Here is a 15,749-nt window from a genome sequence, read left to right on the forward strand (position 1 = left end):
CTGATCGAGGAAAGTTAAGTTTGTATTGTAATGTACTTTGTAACATGTGATAGTACAAACACTTCCTGTTCCTTTCTTCACAAGCAGTCCCAGTCTTAGACCCTGTTTACACCTGCTATTAACATGCATCTCAGGTGATCCAATCACAAGTGGACAGTGTTAAATACAAGTGACCTCCAAGATGCATTGTGATCCAATCACTCAAACCACTTGCCAAGGTGACCTGGGAGCACCTATTGAGTTTCCAACCCACGCTCACTTCTGCAAACCTTGACGTAATCCATTGGGTGTGTTTAGACTGCGCTGTAGCGGAGATCAGAGCAGAGATGAGCTAAACCAAAAACACTTGCAATTTTCACTGTGGGACTGTTAATAAGTGACTTTATTAAGATTTCATGTTTCATTCTTTACTTTAGCTTTTTCTGGTTAATCACTACATTTTGTTCTTATTAAAACAATCAATGTCTGTCATACATGTTCTGTACTTCACTGAATGAACGACTACAACAACAGTCGACAGAAAGACTCTCAATATAATTTTTACCATTAAAGCACCCTGCACTGCACCCCTTCAAATTTTATGAAATGTTATTAAAAATAATCTTACCTGACCAACTGACTTAAACATCACTACTAAATATGTCTCATGCATGTGTCATTAAAACTTTATAATGTGCACGTTAAATGAACACAGCAAGAATCAGAACGTATTTATAGCACATTATCTTTCAGTCTCACCAGCAGTTGGAGAGCAGAGATCTGATCATCTGTTTTTTCATGTGATTTTTGAGTAACTAACATTGCCAAATTAACTACAGACATTCTATCAAAGCCCCTTTTAATGTTCAGTCTAGACGACAAGGACATGAAGAGTAAACGGTCTACAGAGGAAAATGAGTCTTAGGGAGACACCAGTAGTGATTGCTGAGAGGTGAGAATATGAAATATAAAAAGCCACTGATTATTATTATTTCAATATTTTGGAAATTGTTTGGAACATGATTGCTTAACTTTTATCTAATCAACATTAAGCTCTGGTGGGTTAATGTAGTCCAAAGTGAGATCTGTATTTTCAAATGAGACCTTTCTCTCTAAAACATGATTTAATAAAGTTAATTTTGAGATTAGAGGCCATATTTCATTTCAGTTGTTTCTGTATTCTTTTAGATTTTTGAATGATGAGTGTGTTGGCTGGAGATTTGACTTGTGGAGCTCAAATATTACTAAAATTACATCTAAAAAAGGGGAGTATCTTGCAAGGCAAGTTCCTGCTGAGTGCAGGGCATCTTGTGTGTCACATCAAACACACAATGGCTCTCGCTGTACTTCTCTTGGCTGTCTGTGTGCTGTATTCATGGGAAACACAAGGTAAAAAATGTTCTTTAAATATTTTCTATTGTTGATTGACTTTGTTTTCAATGTCTGGTTGTTATAGTGAGTCACTGCTGGAAGTCGTTTTTGAATTAGACATTATTGATATAAAATGCTATAAAACTGAGCCATGTGTTTAGTGAAAATTTTGTAAAAAAAACGTTTTTAGATGTTAAGATTTTTAATAATTTCATTTTGTGTTAAAGTAACATGCAGAGAGTATTATTGTTGAGGTATGCGCTCGTCATTTTCTGCTGCCAGTGTCAGTATATCTTTTAACTCTTAACATTTGTGAAGTTTTTTAAAATTTAGTATATTTCCTTTCAATACCTTCACTGTTAGACTCATTCAGATTTTAATTGATTTTTATCTAATTGTTTCCCATAAACTGTTTTGTAAAAAGTTTTGTTTTGCTATGAGTTGCAAAGCCTTCACCACACTGCCAGGAATATCATCATTTTGGGAAAATACTTTAATATAAATTTATTTTACTGGCATTAAAATAGTAAAATTAAAAAACAGAAAAACTAAAATAATTCTGGAATCACAACATGATAAACTGAACTGACTTTTGGTTTAATTTTAAATAACTAATTAAAAAGGGCAAAAAATAGTCATATTATATTCATATGAATCAAGTATCAATCCTGCTTTCCTTAAGTGCTAATACATGTGACCTGCTCCATCATTGATCATTGATTTTGCCTGTTTGGGGGTTGTGTGTGTTTCTGAATAGACAGAGTCTCAGCTTATTATTAGTTAAAAATTCAAATGATATGTAGTTTTGAAGCTCTTTTTCCCTGTTTATTGCCAAGGCTGAATAAAGTTTGATAGATGAGAAGATGCCAAACTAGATATTTGACATTGCTCAGTTTTTTATATTCCGTTCCCATTAGAGGTACATGATGACATGGCTAATTTTGGATTATTTCACCACACCAGATGATGATAGTCTAGTGGAGCAGAGGCTGACAGCAGCTCAACCTCTGAGTCTGACTTTCAGCCCACCGACTTTAACATCAGCTCCGATCATAACGCTGAAAGTGAGACAGAGGAAGATTCCACTCATGGTTGATGACGACATACAACGTCGGATTATAGTTAATCACAAGGTCACGTGCACATACATATGTGAAGGTATAGGCTACCAATATAAACGTCACCAACAATATTGGCTTCATTTGAGTCTTAATAAATGTGTTTCAATCCAAGTGAAAAATGGCTGAATGTGAATGATTATCTTTAAAGCCCCTTTTCTCAAAAATAACGTTTGATGACAGCCAAACTTTGGAAGATCATCTCACTGAATATTTGGTGTAGAAAGATGATATTGGTATCGCTATAAAGCTGAGACTTCATCATACAGAAAACTCAAAGTGTTATAACGTGAAGCTTATCACGTTATAACGTGAAAGTCATAGTTGGTCTCAAGTAGAGGTGGAAGTGATATACTCACTTTCTCCGTAAACCACGGCGTCACGAAACGGTCCGCTGCTGGTGTGGAGAGGGGCAAACACCATGTATAAAATAGGTGCTGGCTTACTGAATACCAAACTTGAGACTTATTAATAACAGATGAATAATCAGAAGACACTGATTTCAAGAATGTATCTGCACTCTCCACAGATTGTCCGGTAAGAACAGGAATGATGTTGAAGGGTTAATGAATCCAGTTAACACACTCTCATTGAGATGCCCCTCATTTATTGATGCATAAACTCTTCTTGGTATTGTCTGTGTGTGGTTACTACAATAAAGGAATAAACGGAAATGTGCATATTAATCGTATGCAATATTGATAATAACAGAAATTACACAATGCAATAATAAGGTTATATAATGATAAACAGTAAAAGAGGAATAAATGATAAGATTTGAGTCTTTATAAACTTAAAGGACTTTAAGAGACTGTCAACAAAAGCAACCTCTTAGCTCAGAAAGGCCCATGTCTATTTCACTGGCACAGAGGGCGAGACAAATAAATGTGCGACGGTCCCTTAATGGACGCATCAGCACGCTCACTACACTGCCGTGACTGGCTAATAAACACCTGAAGCCACAGCAATACACTATTAATCAACATAACAATATTATCAGGGATCATCAATTGGAATATTAAATCGGCAACAATTAACTAATACACAAGACACAGTACAGTACTGTCAACTAAATTGCCGATTAACACCCAGAATATAATTAAGAACAGTAACAGAATGATAACTTATTACTCACACTCTCATGGACGCACGAGACGGAGCAAATCAACCAGAATACAAGCAAAAGTCCATAAAACACAGCTGCAGGTTAAATAGAGTTCAAGCTGCTGTTATGAACAAATAAAATCCAAAACTCCCTCTTCATCGGCTCACGCGAGATACTTCTTCCAGTGCCGCAGAGGTCTCTGATTAGTTCAGCGCATCCTGCCATTAACTTTTCACGTGCGCTCCATGGACGATCACGTGAACACTATGCCAGAAATTGGCGATGAAGTGTTAAACTTCATCGCCAATTTCCATGTCCATGTCCTCTATCTGATGTGATTATTGTCCTTCAGCTGTTAGAAGTGAGGCTTTATCTATGGTTAAAACATGCTGCGGCCATTTCATCCTACCACGTAAGCTACGGAGAGAGATCTGTCTTTGCTCACCTTAAAGTGTGTTAGTGCTTGTGGACTGACGTGGCTCCTCCTACGTCAGATCAATGAATGAATGACTCTACCATAAGCGCATACATTCCCGTGAACTTTAAAATCCCTCTCAGTGTAATCATATCACAGTATCATTCACTAGGCTCAGTAACAGCAGGATCTCATCATGCCTCAACCCAAACATTAAGTACAACTTAAATCGTGTTTATGAGCTAAAATCCCTATCCGTTCTCTGCACACAATTTCCTCTTTCATATGAGTTTCACGTTATAACGTGATATTGAAACTTCACGTTTTAACGTGATAGATTTTTTAATTATTTTAATTTAACCTTCATTTAAATCTCGGGGGGATCATTGAGGGCAAGCCCTCATTTTCAATGATGTCCAGAGCAGAGAAGAACAAAGAAACAAACAACAAAAATAAACAACAGCAACAAATTCAAAAGCAGAGTAGCTGGAGATCATATTTATAAATTGGTCTATATGGTAACGATTGTGTTGAGTTTGAGTGTCTGTTGAAAAGTATTTCAGGAAGATGCAGAAGAGAAACTGAAAGCAGTTTTTTTTTTTTTACCAAATTCAGTGTTAGTCCGGGGAACTTTGAGCATTAAATAATCACTTGAACGTGTAGAATAGTTACCATGAGATTTAATAAAGTGCTGATGTATAATGGCATGTTGCCTTTCAAGACTTTGTAAATGAAAATGAACCAGTGCATGTCTCATCTCACAGATAACGGTGCCCATCCCACTTTTTAATATTTATTGCAATGGTGGGTGGAGTAACTATTTTTTCCTATTTTTTGTTTTAATTTACCTGTAAGTGTGTCAATGTGAAATTTACATGTAAGTTTTTGATCCAACCAGATGCCTAGATATTTGTATCTCTTTAACATAACGTTTTTTTCATTTTCTGGCGAGGCAGCAATACGCTTCTGTACAAAATGATGGATAACTTCACATATAATAAAACCAATACGGAGACATTTCCCAGATTATGTGCACAGACTTTACAGTAGTTCAAAAAGTACAAAAGTACAAAAAGTATATCGATGCAGGCATAGATATACGTAGAGACACAAATTAATGAGAGAACCACAATAAATGATGGTTATTGAAAACTGTTAGGCTACATAAAAAGGGGCTTAATCACAGAGCTTTAGGACAAAGCACAAACTTTAACTAAACTTCCCTGTAGTGTGTGTGTGTGTGTGTGTGTGTGTGTGTGTGTGTGTGTGTGTGTGTGTGTGTGCGCGTGTGTGTGCAGGATCTATTTTGTGCTTACAGATGACATGTGTTTAGTGTGAGAAAGGATCTACTGCAATATAGAGCAGAATTTATTTCCACAGAAAACCTGTTAAAACTAAATGAAGAAATCAAATGTTTACTTCCTGTTTTTCCTCAATACTTTTTTTGAGGCCTGTTTTAAGTTCTTGAAACCTTTGTATTGTTTAATATGTTAAAATCATGCAGACTTTTATGTCTTCTTCTGTCTCAGATTATACTTGATTACATATTCCTAACCATAGTGTCCACATCAATACTTACACTTCATCAGTTTGACAGCTTTTATTGAAGACAAGCAGCCACAGACCATCTATACATCTATACCTCTACTTTTATACATCTAAATCTACAGTGAGGAGCTTGTCATTAACATTGTCAACCAAGCTCCGCACCGTGGGTGATTGGGCCTTTACCTCTGCAGCCCCGAGGCTGTGGAACGCCCTCCCTGACCACCTGAGGGCCCCACAGACTGCAGATGTTTTAAAAGAGACCTAAAAACTAATCTTAAGTGTCTTTTATAGGTTCTCCTTTTAACCTTTTTTTAAACATTTTTTTTTAATTTTCTGCTCTGTAGCACTTTGAGATTGCTGAAATGTAAAGTGCAATACAAATAAAATGTATTATTATTATTTTTATTATTATTATTATTATTATTAATAATAATAAACTACTTCACAGTTAGAAGAACTGCAGCTTCTGTCTTCTCACTCTTTGTTGAACTTCTAAAACTCTTTTTACTGATAAACATTTAGTGTACAAAGTACACCCAACAGGAAACATTTTCATTATCAGGTTACAATTACAACAAAAAAAGAGTAAATGATTGCTTATTGAGATTTTGGTCTGATATGCTGTAGCAGGCATATCTCTTTTTAGACAGCAGGTGGCTGCATGATGATAATGATCACAAAGTAGCAGAGCATGGAAGAGGAAGCGTCTGTATTTTATAATGGGGGGAAAACTTTATTACATGCATAAAACTGCTATGAATTCATCAATATTTGTCATTACATTTATTGTCCATTAATCTAGACGAGACTGTCTGCTTATTTGTCTTAAATCATTTGAATTAATCTATAATCATTACTCAGTGTTTGGCAAGAAAAGGCATCGACAGCAACTCTCACTCTCACATCATGGTCGGACACTCAGCTTGTCCAAAACTTTACTATATTCACAATGTCAACAGTAACAGATGAGTCAATTTGGCAGTTTTTCCACTTATCTTCATTTACTTTGGAAGCATAATGCTGCAGAAATTTATAAAAATTACTTAGTATTTGGGGAATAAAGGCAGTGACAGCAATACTCTCACTTTTTAATGACCACTTGTAAAAACAGTTGTGACTGAAAAAGCATACGAGTGATTTTAATATGTGTTTTTTTTACAGGGTCCAGTGATGTGACAACTGTGTTTGTGCAGAAAGGGAAGAATTTACATCTGGATGTTAACAAACCTGTTGTTCTAGTAGAAGATACTGAATTTAGTTGGACATACAATAACAATTCCAATGTTGTGAGATTATTTAATGATACAAGAACAAGAATAAGTGACAGTTATAAAGGAAGGGTTGAGTTTTCTGTAAAAAATTACTCTTTGATTTTGAAGAATGTGCAACACAGTGACAGTGGATATTACACTGCACTCATAGCTGGGGTAAAACACCAACCTGTAGCTGAATACAAGATCATAATTCAAGGTAGGTTTCTTTAGATTTCAAACACTGATACACAGTAGTACACAGTTTTATAACCCTTCACACCTACCTTTTGTCCCCTAGATCCAGTGTCTCAATTTCAGCTGTCAGTGAACTCTGTGTCTAACAGCACAGAGTCCTGTAACCTCACTGTGACCTGCAGTACAGAGGACTCTCTCATCAGCAGCACTTTTAGATGTGACACCCAAACCTGCAATCAGGAGGGAGGAGAGCAGTCAGAGGTCACAACCTCTGGTTCTTCTCTCCGTGTCTACCTGTTGAATGACTTCATCATCTGTAACCATAGCAACCAGGTCAGCTGGACCAGAGACATGAAGGAGATTCAGCATTTCTGCTCTCTGACTGCTGGTGAGACTGAAAGATAATGTGCAATAAAAACATTCTGACTGTTGGGCCTCATGGATGAAATCAAATTGAAATGTTATGATAATTATTACACTGAAATTTTACCAAAGTGCACTCCTGTGACATTTTTATAGACCTTTGCGTACAAGGGATCATACATGAGCTGCACAACAATAGAGAAACATACTGTTTAGCAATATAATGCATATCAATACAAATGCTCTGCAAACATACAGTATTTCCCTTTTGATGGTTTGAATACTCAATTATTGCGTTGTGTTCATTCAATTTGCGCATTATAAAGTCTTAATGACATGACTTATTCAGTTGCAATATTTTAGTCAGTTAGTCATATCAGATTATTTTTGATAAAACAAAATACTTAATAAAATGAGAAAAGGTACCTTGCAGTAAATAGTCTTTTTTTATTAAAGTTTATTAAGGATTTTTCTGTCTGTGTCAGTGACAGTTTACTGTTGTTGTAGTCATTGCTTCAAAAAAGTACAGAACATGTGTAACAACCATATGTAGTTTCCTTTAAAATGAGATCAATCAATCAATCAATCAATAAATCAATAAAATACTTGCAAAATAATAATAATAACAACAATATAAAAATCTCCAATTATCAATAAAAATAAAATAAAACATTAAACTGTTCTATCAGGTTCAGGGGTTGGCTCGCCACTTCAGCCCGACTGTGATGTGCACTACAGGAACCAGCCGAGCTGAAGAATGAAGGTCTCTGGTGGTCACGATGCAGGTGATGATGAAGATGATGACGAGGATGAAGGGGATGACGAGGACGAAGAGGATGGAGGGGATGAAGATGATGAAGAAGAGGAAAGGGATCATGTAGACGAAGAGAAGGAAGAGGAGGGGGAGGGGGGAAGGGTGTACTTGGCCTTGTAACCGCAAAGCCAAATAATAATAATAATAATCACTTCACAGATCAAATACCTTTTTCTTTTTCAAAATCACTCAAAACCACAGTTCTGTATTTACAAATTATCATTTGATTGAAATTTTAATCAACTAAACTAAATAAAACTTGCATTCTTCCTTATTTTATCATGTTTTCTCTTCTCTTTTTTTTTCTTTTCAATTAATTTTACTAATAAAATGATATCTACATACATTCACCTTTCTCTAATCAATTTTCTAATTTATTTTATTTCACTGTTTTGGTAACTGGGGTTACACGTGTATGACAGACATTGATTGTTTGAACAAAATGTAGTGATTAAACAGAAAAGGCAAAAATAAAGAAAAATCAACACAAAACACAAAATGTTTTTTAAATATAGTATTTGGGGTCATTTATTATGTCCAGTATGTTGTATGTTGTGCTGTATTGTCAATTCTGTAATAAAATAACTTGTGTTGTGTTGCAGGTTTCTCTCTGTACCTGGTGAGGACAGTCGTGTTGTCTGTTGGTCTGATCATCATGGTGTCTGCCGTCATCAGTGTCCACCTGATGAAGAGGCTTAATAAGTAAACATGAAGAGACAACTCTACACCAACAAATCTGTTATTCACTTTCTTATCAAGTAGAACAGCAGACGCCACTGTGTGTGTGAAGGAATGCAGTTCAGTTTATAGAGCTTTGCTTGCTTGTTGTGCTACATATCACAACCTTTTCACTTTGTCAAAATAGTCAGTCTCTCTTAATGAAGAGTGTGATTTTGCAACTTCATCATCAACATACTGTAGTAGGTGCTGATTGAATCTTCTTTATTTCACCTACTTGTTTAATAAAACTGCTTTGCCTTAAAAATAAATCAGTATTATGTAACAATATACTCTTCGTAATTTTTGTTTCTTATGTTATGTATTCTGTTGTAATATGTAGTAATTTCACCAAAAAATCCCCTATTCTTCTGTTCTTGCTATTGGGAGTACTGTATGAGGTTGTATTCTAGCGCCCTCTGGTGGCCATTAGCAGACATACTGCTTCATTTCCCGTCTCTGGTCAGTCTGTATTATCCTGACTATGTATTCAAGGCAGCGCGACCATAAAGTGTGAATTTTAAGATTTAATGTTGTTTAAGTGCACACAGCAGTGTATTCATACTTAATATTGTTATTGTAGACGAGCTGTGTAATTCTCTGTCGTTCTTTTTACCTGTACAGATGAGTTTTTAAGGTTTAAAAACTAGCTTGAACACGTTTTTCCTGTAACGTTGTGTGGCTGGTTTTCATCATTTCGGCTTGTGGGACACACGCTTGAAACTAGTGATGGATTTCATGATTCGTTGTCGAGATTCAGTTCCCGTCGGTCAGTTCAGCTGGAAGAATCGGTTCATATAGTTCGTTCATTAGTTCGTTCAGTCGTATTTCCGGTACAACGTTGTTTAACGGTGAATCACAATGCACGGTTCTCAGCTCCTCGTTCTCAAACGATCGTGCTAACGGTCAACACAACACAGTAGTTCAAAGTAAATACATAGCTGCAACTTCATGATTATGTACAATACAACAGTGGCTAATGTGTTTACACCTTCACATTAAATGTACATGTATTGAAGGTAAATAGAGAGTAGACTCCGGCTAAATCAGCTAATTTATTGTCTTCATTTTTTGTTCACTTTTAGCAAGGGCTACTAATAAAGAAATAAAGACCCAATATGCTGACAAACATGTTTAAAAGCTTGGCAGATATATTGTAACGAACTGGGCCACGTTACTGTTATGTGTGTTATTAAAAAAGAGAGATTATGCCCAGATACTTAAGTCTGTTCATATCTCTCCTGTCGGTCTCGTTCAGTCAGTCACTCCGTTCATATCTCTCCTGTCGGTCTCGTTCAGTCAGTCGCTCCGTTCAATCATCTCAGTCGGTCTCGTTCAGTCAGTGATTCGCTCTCAAGATGCGTTCAAAGACACTCAGGAAAGCTAACATTTAGCTTAACATTCGCTAACACCCCGAAATAGGGTGCTTCAACAGAACAGTATCCTTCCTGCGTGTCTGTGAACGCAACTTGAGAGCGAGTGACTCAACAGACAACCTACGATTGGCTGGCTTTCTCAGTCCCTCTTCACCACTCTGATAACTTAACAGTGAACATAGCGAACGAAAGAACGACAGAGTAGTGAAACGGGGAATCAGGTCAGTTCGTTCGTTTTAAAGAGTCGTTCGTTTGAACTGATTCATTCGCGAACGGGCCATCTCTACTTGAAACACAAGCTTGTGTTTTTTCATGTTAGGTGTGTTGCAGAGATAAAAGAGCCTAAGAAACGACGTTTTTGCTGTCTTTTGGACTCATTTTAACAGGTAGGCTATGTGTATGTTGTAATGTACTCCCATTATCAGTTCAGTAAATGTATTTTTCATTTTCAATTTATTGTGTTAAGTTAACTGTGTTAAGTGTGATAGAGGATAGATTTCAAGTGTTTCATTGTATGATATATATCCGTGTTTCAATTGTTTTACATTCACATTATTATTATTTCACATTTCATGCTGTTAATATTTAAGCTAAATATGTTATCAATGTAATTTTGTCACATAAATTGAGACAAGTTTGTGGCACTTTGTTCACATTTTATTGTATTTTATGTCATTCTCATGTTGAGTCTGCATTTATCCTGACTGAGAGAGGTGTGTTGCAGAGATAAAAGAGCCTAAAAATAACGTTTTTGCTGTCTTTTGGACTCATTTTAACAGAACGCAACGCAGACCGACCCAGTTACATTTACACCATCAATACAAATCAATGCAGCCTCAGATATTTGTTCCTGAAGTTTGTTTGTGCAGCCTTATTAAAACCAATTTGTCTGGTCTGTCTGCTCCATAATTTCTTTGAAACCTAAATCTGCACACTAACATTTAATCTTATTAAAAACAGCTGAAATCAAGTCATGTCTTAATGCACAGAAGACACATGATGACTAATATTCTTGTTCTGTCAAATAAATAAAGCAAAACTAAATTAATGTTGATGCAGCACAAAGTAACAGCAGGTCTTTCATATGACACCTGTTCTCCATTCACTTCATTCCCGTCTCCACCAGGATTGAATAAGAGATCTCCCTCCTGACTCACCAGTGCATCTATGGTAATACCCCCTCTCTACCTGAAATAATTACTCACCCCACTAACCTCAACCTGATCCCTCCGCTTTACAAACTCTAATCTCCTCCTCCTCTCCAGGACTAAAACTCAGCACCATGAGTGATCAGGCCTTCAGTTCTGCTGCCCCTTGTCTATGGAATGCCCTTCATGACCAGCAGAGGGCGCCACAGAGTACAGAGTTTTAAAAAAGGACTGAAAACATTTTTTTTAGCAGAACAGCTGTCTTTTAATTATTTATGTTTTTTTCTGTCTTTAATATTGATGTTTTCTCCTTTGTAGCACTTTGAGATTTGCTTTAAATGTAAAGTGTGTTACAAATAACATTTATTATTATTATTATTATTATTATTATTATTATTATTATTATTATTATTATTATTATATCTAAAGCCTGAATGAAACTTAAAAAAGTAACATAGAAGCACAAATTATCTGAATTATGGTTTCAAACTTGACTCAATGACAATGTGATGAGAGATACACACTGACCAACACATAAGTATGTATGCTGATTTAACTTTGGGGTAAATAAAGCAAAATCTCATATCATATCGTGTAGGATTATTTTTATAAATCACTCAGAGCCTTGTATTGTACGTGATTAAATAGAGTAGACTTTGTTCCCCCCTCAAATACTGTAGAACGGATTTCTTTCCAAAAGGATACAGTGTTGAAATGTCACATTTGATACACTGAACACACAACAAACTCAGATGAAGGAGAAATAAAAACACTGAATCTCATTAGCTGAATAAAAATCCATATTTATTATTTTTTCCATTCATCCATTTTTCTTCATCCACTGATCATGTTCAGGGTCACTGGGACTCTGGAGGTTAATTGATACCAGTGGTTGAAATCCTGAACAGGTCTGTTGAAGAGCTGATGTATATAAACAGACAACTGTTCATTCACATTTACATAATGACAACATAACAATATCTAAAAGGTCAGATTTTTAAAAATGGGGGAGAAAAAACAAAAATCACTTTTAAATCATTTTACATGTTGCAAAAAAGCTCTTATTTCAGGGTCTTATTCTAATGATTTGCTTTGCTTTATACAAGTACAAGTCTGTAGGATTTTAGTGACATCTAGCGCTGAGGTTGCACATAGCAATAGATTTTATTCGTTACACATTTTACTTTTGAAACAAATCTTAAAGTTCTAAAAGGTATCAATATAAAGCATTAATATAAAAGACATAGCAGAGCAGCAACCAGCAAAGGTTAATTAAAAGTCACAGGTGCATCACAACCACCCCAAAAGGCTCAATTAATTATTCAACATTTTAACATAAAATACTGTACATTAAAAATAAACAATTATATGTACACCATTCAGTCATTTCATCACACATCTACTGTATTGAAATCATTGTAATGAGTTTTGTGTCCTATTTGGCTCCATCTGGTGGTAGCTGTGAATAGCAGGATTCAGAAGGAGGTGACCTCACAGTAAACATTGGGGTAACAGGAAGTATGCACCAGAACTTACATTGAAGGGAAGAACATTATTACTTATTTCGAATTCAAACAAAAATGATGTACTATTGTCAATCTTTATATTTTATTAGGAACATTTCATATCCATAAATGTAAATTTCAAAACTCATCTCCATTATTTAAGTTATTTTTAATTGAAGTTGATTATTATCTTAAGTCTCTTAAATTACAATAATAATAATAATAATAATTACAAATAAGAAATTGATATCAATGATGGATATCCATACAGAGGTTTTCAACCAATAAGCTGTCGCAAATACAATTTTCAATTTTTTATACGGAAGATTATGAAGTCTGTCACACCAGGGTTTTGTTTTTTCTTTTTTTTCTTTTTCTTTCCCTTGTCTCTCATTTATTATTACTGTTAATGACCCTTATTATGCCTCCCCCCAACTGTAAACCATGCTGTTGCTATGCACAAACTGTGAACTGGAATGACTGATCTTTTTGTACATGCAAACTTCAATAACATTTTGAAAAAAAAAGTATGCACCAGAAGTAAGTAGCACCAGAAAGGTCTTTTTCTTCTCCAACTCAGAAAGTGAGCAGCATAGTGCAGCTGTCTGTTTAATCCTGTGCTTTAAAGCCTACAAAAAGGCTTCATCTGTAAATTATGTTCTCTTTACAGTTATATTAACAATTGTATATGGTAAAGGTACAATATTTTTGGATAATTATGTGGCCAGGTGGGACATTTTGACTGGCCAGGTGTGTATTCAGGACATAATTACCTGCGACACCAGGCGGAAGTAAAACACTTTCTCCTCACGGTCCGCCAAGACCGTAAACTTAATTACACTTACTTGATGGCAATCAAGCACAGAGCAAATCTGAACATGCAAAACACATAGGTTGCTCCTTTTGTTTTGTTTTGAAATGTAATATGTTAATAAAATATGTTCTATTCAATTTTAATCATAATATACAACAGACCATACAAACATTCACCAAACGCTGGAATGTTGCCAAATACCACAACAGTATATTTTGAAAAAAGATTTTCTTTGCCCGCTCAGTCAACAGGACTTGCCAATATCCCTTCAGCAGGTCTAGTCTGCTGGCAAATATGGCCCTGTTAACCCAATCAACACAATCCTTCATCTTTGATAGAGGATAACAGTCAGTCTTTGTTACTTCATTCACCTTCTGAAAATCTGTACAGAAGTGATCTTCACCATGAGCCTTATCTTTAAGTAAACACAGGGAGCTTCATGCACTGCAGTTGGCTCAGCAATACCATGCTGCACCATGTACAGTTTGCCTGGACACACTCAATATGGTTGCTGCTTAATGGCCTGTGACTTCCCCACATCAAGATTGTGCTTCAAATCTGTCGGAGAGGGAACATCAGCAATCAGTGTTTTGTTGGACTTCATCAGCTCAACCAAGTCTTAACGCTGCGGTTCAGGGAGATGAGACAAACGAGCATGGACATCTTTCAAGACCTCACAATTGGAAAGTTTCCCCTGAGTCACAGCCACAGACAAAACCCTTTCATTCCCGTCAGCACTGGACAGTGCTGAAGTATGTAACAATGTTAAACAATAGTTTCATTATGTATTTCAATAGATCCTGTAGGCAATCTTTGCAAAGTTCATATTAACAGCACTATATCAGAAAAGATTTGTATATTGCACCGGAGTTAGCTGAAGGATCATTTTCATCTGTGGTCAATTGGGACAGAAGTCGACCAAAAGTCTATACTATTGGTCTTATTAATTTAGTTTCATTTCATTTAAAACACGTATTTAGGTAGCTCAGTGTGCATACACTATAACCACTTCCTTTCTCATATGACTCAGTATAACACCTTTTTTACTTTTAGCCCGCAAGTCTTGTGAGCATTGGTTAATGTCCAAACACAAAACCACAAAAGTGTTGCAACAAAGAAAAATAAACCTGCAAAGGCATCAATGCATCAGGTCTTTTGTTCTTTATGCAGATCACATGTTTCCTTTAACCTGATATGTTAAATACTTTGAATTACACGAAATGATGAGTGAAAACGGTTCCATAAAGGCCAATCCACGTTCACGAAATCAAACTAATTCAAGACAGGCTCGAGTATTCAGACTAATTGCGTGTGCACGCCATTCACATGCAGCCCATGACGTCGAACACAGATCAAACGAATTCACAATGACAAAATCCACTACAAAAGAGCCACAGAGCAGCAGCAGTCTCTAGCACACACTTCTGCTGGAGACATATGAAGAATTTCAACATATGATCACAAAAAACAATAAATAAAATCCAAGAGAAAGGCTGGTAGGAAGCTGCTGATTGATTGAATGGGTCTGATCTGTCTCTGAAGGTGCGCTCTTGTTACAGTGCCCTGTGTACTATGACAGCTCATTCATGTTCAAGCTCCTCAATCAAGGGACACACCATGACCAACAGAGAAACAGTGCATGGGTTGAGGTCGTTATATAGACTGGACCTTAATCAATTAACAGAAAAAGGGAAACGCCTAGACATGCATCCACTAAACACATCTTAGTTGACTTTTTAGACATTATTTTAAATGTAACCAATTCCTTTAAAACAGCGTTTCCTACCAGGAAAATAGCAGTTAAAGACATATGGATTTAAATATTACATCTCTTGTCCAAATATTTTTGCATACATACACACGTTAACTATGTACTCGAACAAAAATATAAACGCAACACTTTTGTTTTTGCTCCCATTTTTCATGAGCTGAACTTAAAGATCTAAAACATTTTCCTTATACACAAAAGACCTATTTCTCTCAAATATTGTTCACAAATCTGTCTAAATCTGTGTTAGTGAACACTTC

At 35.9% G+C, this 15,749-nt stretch overlaps 1 protein-coding gene across 1 annotated transcript; it reads left to right on the forward strand.

Moving 5' to 3' along the window:
• The first annotated feature begins 1,310 nt into the window (after positions 1–1,310).
• On the forward strand, positions 1,311–8,867 carry LOC133990077 (CD48 antigen-like). The gene is made up of 4 exons (XM_062428256.1): positions 1,311–1,368; positions 6,698–7,006; positions 7,088–7,372; positions 8,764–8,867. Exons 1-4 carry the CDS (start codon positions 1,311–1,313, stop codon positions 8,865–8,867), a joined length of 756 nt encoding a protein of 251 aa, XP_062284240.1.
• Positions 8,868–15,749: the final 6,882 nt, after the last annotated feature.

Source organism: Scomber scombrus, chromosome 11 (assembly GCF_963691925.1).
Source record: "Scomber scombrus chromosome 11, fScoSco1.1, whole genome shotgun sequence".
In the NCBI taxonomy this organism is placed as follows: Eukaryota; Metazoa; Chordata; class Actinopteri; order Scombriformes; family Scombridae; genus Scomber; species Scomber scombrus.